This window comes from Ovis aries, chromosome 22, assembly GCF_016772045.2.
Source record: "Ovis aries strain OAR_USU_Benz2616 breed Rambouillet chromosome 22, ARS-UI_Ramb_v3.0, whole genome shotgun sequence".
NCBI classification, from domain to species: domain Eukaryota; kingdom Metazoa; phylum Chordata; class Mammalia; order Artiodactyla; family Bovidae; genus Ovis; species Ovis aries.
Genome location: NC_056075.1, coordinates 17,864,061 through 17,871,073, shown reverse-complemented (window position 1 = coordinate 17,871,073; position 7,013 = coordinate 17,864,061). Strand labels below are relative to the sequence as shown.

Sequence of the window (7,013 nt, the reverse complement as noted above, 5' to 3'; positions counted from 1 at the left end):
AAGCTTATCTCCTCTTTCAGAATTCCAGGTCTGTGGTAGGCAGAATAATGCCCCTGTTCCCCAAAGATGTCCACATCCTAACCCCTAGAACCTGTGAATATACTGTTACATGGCAAAGAAGAATTAAGGTAGATGATAGATGTAGATGATAATGAGGTTGCTAGTCTGCTGACCTTAAAAGAGGGAGATTTTCCTGGATTATCTGTGTGGGACCAATGTAACTGCTAGGCCCGTAAAAGTGAAGGGCAGAGGAAACACAGAAATATGTGATGAGGGAAGCAGGGTCAGAAAGGTGTTATGTTACTGGATTTGAAGATTGAGGGGGGCATGAATCAAGAAATGTGTGTAATTTCCTCTAGAAGCTGAAAAAGGCAAAGAAATGCATTCTCTTCTAGAGACTCCAGAAAGGAACCAAAACCTGCCAACACCTTGATTTTAGCCTGGTGTGGCTCATGTTGGACTTCTGAAATATAGAAGAGCAAGATAATCAGTCAGCTCAGTCACTCAGTCATGTCTAACTCTGTGATCCCATGGACGGCAGGATGTCAGGCTTCTCTGTCCATCACCAACTCCTGAAGCTTGCTCAAACTCCTGTCCATGAGTTGGATGGCATGAGTTGGTCATGCCTTCCAACTATCTCATCCTCTGTTGTTCCTTTCTCCTGCCTTCAATCTTTCCCAGCATCAGGGTCTTCTCCAATGTTTCAGTTCTTCAAATCAGGTGGCCAAAGTATTGGAGCTTCAGCTTCAGCATCAGTCCTTCCAATGAATATTCAGGATTGATTTCCTTTAGTTGGATCTCCTAGCAATCCAAGGGATGCTCAAGAGTCTTCTCCAACACCACAGTTCAAAAGCATCAATTCTTCGGCGCTCAGCTTTCCTTGTAGCCCAACTCTCACATCTGTACATGGCTACTGGAAAAACCGTAGCTTTGACTAGACCGACATTTGTTGGCAAAGTAATGTCTCTGCTTTTTAATACACTGTCTAGGTTTGTCATAGCTTTTCTTCCAAGGAGCAAGCATCTTCTGATTTCACGACTGCATCTTTTAATTTCATATCTTATTCGTGTGAGATAATACATTTTATTTTAGGCCATTGAATTTGTAGTAATCTGTTATGGCAACAGTAGGAAACTAGTTCTTGGACTGAACCCTGATATTTCCATTTTAAAATGTCTTTCATATCTTTCCACTTGCACAGAAAACCTATCTCTCTGTCATCTCTGCTCTCTGGACATCGCTGAGGACTGCAAGGGCACAGCTCCGTTCAAATCCACTACAGGAGCGGCAAAGGGGAGGATAAGACGTGGCAGGCGAGTGCGAGGGTTAAGGGAGAGCGCTAGCTCTGGTCTCAAACAGGCGTGGTATAGAACCTCGGGGAGCATCTGCTCTCTGTGGGAGTCTGAGCAAGAGATTTGGCTTCTTTCTTCAGCGCTAACCTGAAGGCCACGGTAGGTGCTACCTCAAAGGCACAAAACGCAATGACGACGATACCGTGCATCTGACGTATGAGGTTATCATTAACGCTCTTGTGCCGTCTGGAGATCAGGAATTACAGGCAGGTCACTGGAGGGTAATCAAGGGCAACACCAAGCACCAGGGCCAGGTGCCAGAGAAGATGCCTCTTCCCCTTCTTGCCCCCTCCCCTTCCTGCCCGGGCAGCGCTCAGGGAGAAAGCCCCAGGGAATGGGGAGATGGCTGGGCCACCTGTGCACATTGACAGCCCCCGCCCCAGATGGCAGAGGCCGTGAAGCTAACACTTCTGCCTCCCTCCTCTCTCAACGCTCCCCCAACTCGGGCTGCCCTTTTGGTGGCCAACTTGACAGATTTCACGGGGAGCGGGGCGCACGAAGCCCCTCTGCCTGCCCCCTACGCTGAGTGAGCGATGAGGGGAACGAGGGGAGCTGGCCGGCTGCGGGCCGGTGGGGGGCAGTTCTCACTTCCCCTCCCCAACCGCCTGGGGAGCAGGTGCCGGGGGCCGAGCCCCGCCGGCGAGGCGGGCCTTGTGGACACGCCCTCGCGGCGAGTCCTCGCTGCCCGCGAGGAGGAAGCGCCAGAGCCGCGGCTGGTGCTGCGCGGAGCCGGGCGCCGCTCCCGTCCTGCGCCAGGGCCGCCGCCGAGCCCGCTCCGGCCCCGGGCCCCCGCGCGCAGCGAGCCGGGCACGGAGGACCGCGGCCGGCGGCATGGCAGCCTCAGGTGCGTAGGCCGGACGCCGGTCCCTCCCCCCGCCTCCCTTCCGCGCACCCTCTCGCCGCCGCCCGCCGCCCGCCGCCCGCTGTCCCCTCTCGCTGTCCCCGGCTGCTCCCTCGGCTCGGCGCGGGATCTGTGTTCTTCCTCTTCTTTCCTCTCTTCTTGTCGCAGACTGCCCTCCCCAACTTTCTCACGTTCCGCTTCCCAGGCTGTTGCGCGATTCCCGGCCTTCCCCTGTCCCTCATCTTCTGAGTCTCCTTTTCTCCCCCCAGCACTGGCCCTTGAGCTTCTGGAGGGTCGATCTCTCTATGGAACTAACTCTGTGAGCCGAGAGTCAAGTTTAAAGAATGTAGAGAGCCCACTGGTCTCTCCGCCGGCGAAATGCTTCTCTTCGGATCCCATCGGGCCAATAGGGGGCGCTCAGACAGTCCGAGTTTGGAGATGGGCTTTGGGCCGCCTTCCTTAACCCGCTTCCTCTTCCCTCCTGGGCTTTTTTTTTTCTTTTTTTTTTCTAGAATTTCAGTAGGACTCTAGGAACACCACTCCTTTAGCTTTACTTTTCTTATGTCCTTGTCAGAACTTTGGGGACTGGGGAGAGGTGAGGGTAACTGGGTAATCTACCCATCAAAAGGTGCCAGGAGTCTCTTCTAATTAGCCCTGGGCTCCCTTCTGGTCCGTGGCGTGTACACTTGGCAAGCCTCTCACTCACTGAGATCCAGAACAAGCGCAGTAATGATGAGAACAGAGACAACCAATGAGCACTAACTATGCAATGTAGTGGATATTGTGCGCCTAAATATGTCCTCACTGGTGACCAGGACACCCTACTCTCTGCTCTCAAGGAGTTTATAGTTTGTGAAGGCAAGCCATAAGTAAAACAGGGAATTATTAAATGAGAAGATTAGAGTTACCATGTTTGCAGGTGCGTTTACTAGTATTTTTCCATCCCATCTTATGATGTTTTAGTAGAGATAACATGTGAAAACAGGATGTAAAATCTTGAAAAATAATATCTAGTTGGCTGGGAGGACGTGCTGTTTTTGGAGAAATTGTGGGCAGATGCTAGAATGAAGAACCAGCTCTCCCCGTGTCCCCTGAGATACAGTCTTCTAATTGTGACTTGAAAGAAAAGGCCAATCAACGGTGACAGTTCCCTTAGATTGGGTAATGCAGACTTCGTATTTAAGGGAATTGGGAAGGTAGCTAACCTTAGCCTCCTGGCTCTCCAGCCGGGCACTAGATAGAGGTTAGAAGAACTTGTGCTATGAATAAGGTAATAGTAGGTTCATAGTCCATACATTCCATCTGAAAGCCCATGCAGAGTTAACTAGAGGGAATCAATTTATTCAACGTATATTTATTGCAGGCACAGTTCTAGGTGTCAGGTGTATATTTAATAAAACAGACATAAGCCATGACTCCTTGAAGCTTATGGAACAGCGAGGGAAGGCAGGCAAAACACTGAATAAGGAAAGTGCAGTGTGCCTGCGTGCTTAGTCGTGTCCGACTCTTTGTGACCCCATGGACCATAGCCCTCCAGGCTCCTCTGTCCGTGGGATTTTCCAGGCAAGAATACTGGAGTGGGGTGCCGTTTCCTCCTCCAGGGGATCCTCCCAACCCAGGGATCCCACCTGTACCTCCAGTGTCTCCTGCACTGGCAGGCAGCTTCTTTACCACTGAACCCCCTGGGAAGCCCAAGGAAAGCACATTATGTGATAAGTGTGGCGGCAAAACAGCAGAGGGGTAAAGGGGGGGTGGAGATACATTTTAAAAGGAGGCTACCAGGTTAGTTCTCATGGAGAAAGGGGCATCTGAGCAAAGACCTGAAGGAGCACAGGAGAGGAGGCATGTGGGGGATGAGGGCTTTAGGCAGGGGAACAATAAATGGGTGGATATGATATATTTCTGGAGCAGGGAGCAGGCCAGAGTGGCCACAGTAGGTGGGTGATTGGGGAGAAGTAGGAGATAAGATCAGTGATGCCCCCACCTCCGTCTATTGCTAGAAACAGGTCCTGGGCTGCTTAGTCCAGGAAACAGCATACTTTGGGTGGAGAAAACCACCCCCCACCAGTGTCCAATAGGCATGGCCAAAGGGGCTAGAATTGTGTGCTTCTATTCATACGGGGACTCAAACCCAGTGGCCAAACCTGGACCCATTTATGGGCTCTGTAGTGTCTGTAATCTCTGTATGTCTGTAATGGTTAAAGCTGTCAAATCTGCTTGCCATAAGCCTCCTCTGCGGTGAGTCACCACTCCAATTTCTGCAAGTGGAAGACTTTCTGAGGTCTGGAAGTACCAGGTCCCATGTGGATGGCACACTGGTGAGAGTGGTGAGACTGTCTCTTTGCCAGAATGCTGTAGTCTCTGGAGCCATCCAGGCCACTCTTTCACATGTCTTCCTCTTTTTCTCCTCTTCCTTTGCCTCTTCGCAGGGTTAAAGAATCGTGGGTTAGATCCCTGGGTTGGGAGGATACTCTGGAGTAGGAAATGGCAACCCACTCCAGGATTCTTGCCTGAAAAAAATCCATGGACAGAGGAGCCTGGTGGGCTACACTCCATGGGACTGCAAGGAATCAGACACAATTGTACAAATGTCATCACAGTCAATTTTAGAACATTTTCATCACCTCAAAAAGAAATTCCATTCGCTTCGGCCATCACTCCATTGTTCCCTCTTCCTCTCTAGCCCTAAGTTCTACCATCTGTCTCTGGACAGATGGATTAGATTAGATTTCCCTATTCTGGACTTTCATATAAATGGGATCATATATTATGTGGCCTTTGTGACTAACTTCTTTCACATTGTATAACATTTTCAAGGTTCATCCAAGTTGTAGCATGCATCAGTACTTTGTTTCTTCTTATGATCTCCTTCAATTCCCTTCCACTGAAGGGTGAGCATTAGTTTCTTCTTCTTTTTTTTTTTTGAAATGCATATTTGCTTATTGAAATTGAGGAGAATCTTGACTCTCTATCTGAAAAAAACTTGGAAAATGAGATGAAATGAAATATTCTGTAGGCTCCTGATGATGTCTGTTGTATTTACTCTTGAGAGAGAGAGGAGACAGAAGCCATAAGTGATTTTCCCAAGTGGCCAAGCCTGGTTGAGTGAAAACTAGAATCCTTTCCTCTGTGTATCAGCCTCTAGGTATTTGAAGAAAGCTCTCATAACTTTTTCTACCCCCACAAGGCTTCTCTTACCTCTAGATCCTTCTTCCATTCCTGGACTTATAGGACAAAAGAGCTTGAAGGGACCTAAACTTTTTTTGTCACATTACCTCCTGTCTGATCCTTGAAGTCCCTCAGTACTCCTGCGAAGTCTCTAAACTTGACACTTTCAGAGTCTGGAAGCTCCTCATGTTGTTTCCAGATCTCTCCCTATTCCAGTCACCTTCCTGTGTTACACCCCACTTCAATATGGTGCCCAGAGTCAGACTTGGACTCCAGGTTGGATGAATGGAGTGATCTGGGCTGGGTAGTTTGCGAAGCTGCCAAGCTCTTCTCGGGTCTTTTCTGGGGTGGATTCTGGGTCTTTCAAACTGTCACTCCCTGTCGCCACCAGCCAGCCCTGCCTCTGCTGTTATCCACTCCTTTCTCCTTTGATAGCCAGTCCTGGTCTCTAAGCTCCTCAAGGATAAAGACCTTTCCTTATTTCTGTCTGGAATTCATGGACTCCTTATTGGCTCATGTATTTCATTTTTCTAAATAAGCAAACAAACAAAAGTGTGAAGAAGTGACTTACGATTAAAGGAAGGGACTCATTGAAGAAAAGGGTGTCCCTGCATATGAGAGAGAGTCCCCGACAAAACGTTTAGTCCCAGCAGGTTGTGGAAGGACTTTGACTTCCACTTTGGACTTTTCTAGAATTTCCTCAAGTTTCAGTTTCAGCAGCAGAGTAAAGTTCAGGAAGGTGATAGATCTCGTTGTCTTCATTTACATTGAGGCAAAATTGCTTAGACAGAGTATATTGGTCTGAAGTCACACCAGGAGTTGGTGACCAAGTAGGTTGTGATATTAACTAGCCTGAGGTACTAACCACTTCCTTCTCAAGTACTGGCATACCTCATTTTATTGCACGTGGCTTTATTGCGCTTTGCAGATATTGAGTTTTATTTTTTACAAATTGAAGGTTTGTGGCAACCCTGCATCAACCAATAGTATTGGCGTTATTTTTTTTCCAACAGCATTTGCTCACTTCCTGTCTTTCTGTCACATTTTGGTAATTCTTACAATATTTCAAGCTTTTCCATTATTAATATATTTGTTATGATGATTTGTGATCAGTGACCTTTGATTTTACTATTGCAAAACATGGTTAAGGCTCAGATGGTAGCATTTTTAGCAATAAAGCATTTTTTAATTAAGGTATGTACATTTTTTTATTTTTAGACTTAATGCTTTCACACAGTTAACAGAATACACATTATACTATAAGTTTTATATGCACTGGGAAACCCTCAAATTTGGGAGACTTGATTTTGCAGTATTCACCTTATTATGGTGGTCTAGAACCAAACCTTCCATGGGGTCACGAAGAGTCGGACACGACTGAGTGACTTCACTTTCACTTTTCACTTTCATGCACTGGAGAAGGAAATGGCAACCCACTCCAGTGTTCTTGCCTGGAGAATCCCAGGGACTGGGGAGCCTGGTGGGCTGCCGTCTATGGGGTCGCACAGAGTCAGACACGGCTGAAGCGAGTTAGGAGCAGCAGCCAAAGAACCAAATCTGCAATAACTCTGAAGGATGCCTATACTTTCACTCAAAGGGGGTGAGTGAAATTTAGCACCAAACCTCAGGAATGAGACATTTTAAGTAGATTT

General features: G+C 48.0%; 1 protein-coding gene across 1 annotated transcript in view; it reads left to right on the top strand.

The window, feature by feature from the left end:
* Positions 1-2,055: 2,055 nt before the first annotated feature.
* Positions 2,056-7,013, top strand: part of PIK3AP1 (phosphoinositide-3-kinase adaptor protein 1) — a 122,844-nt gene continuing 117,886 nt past the window's right edge. The window contains exon 1 of the mRNA XM_027960633.2: positions 2,056-2,196. Within this exon, the coding sequence (XP_027816434.1) occupies positions 2,184-2,196 (13 nt within the window). The 5' untranslated portion in view covers positions 2,056-2,183. The remainder of the gene's footprint in view (positions 2,197-7,013) is intronic.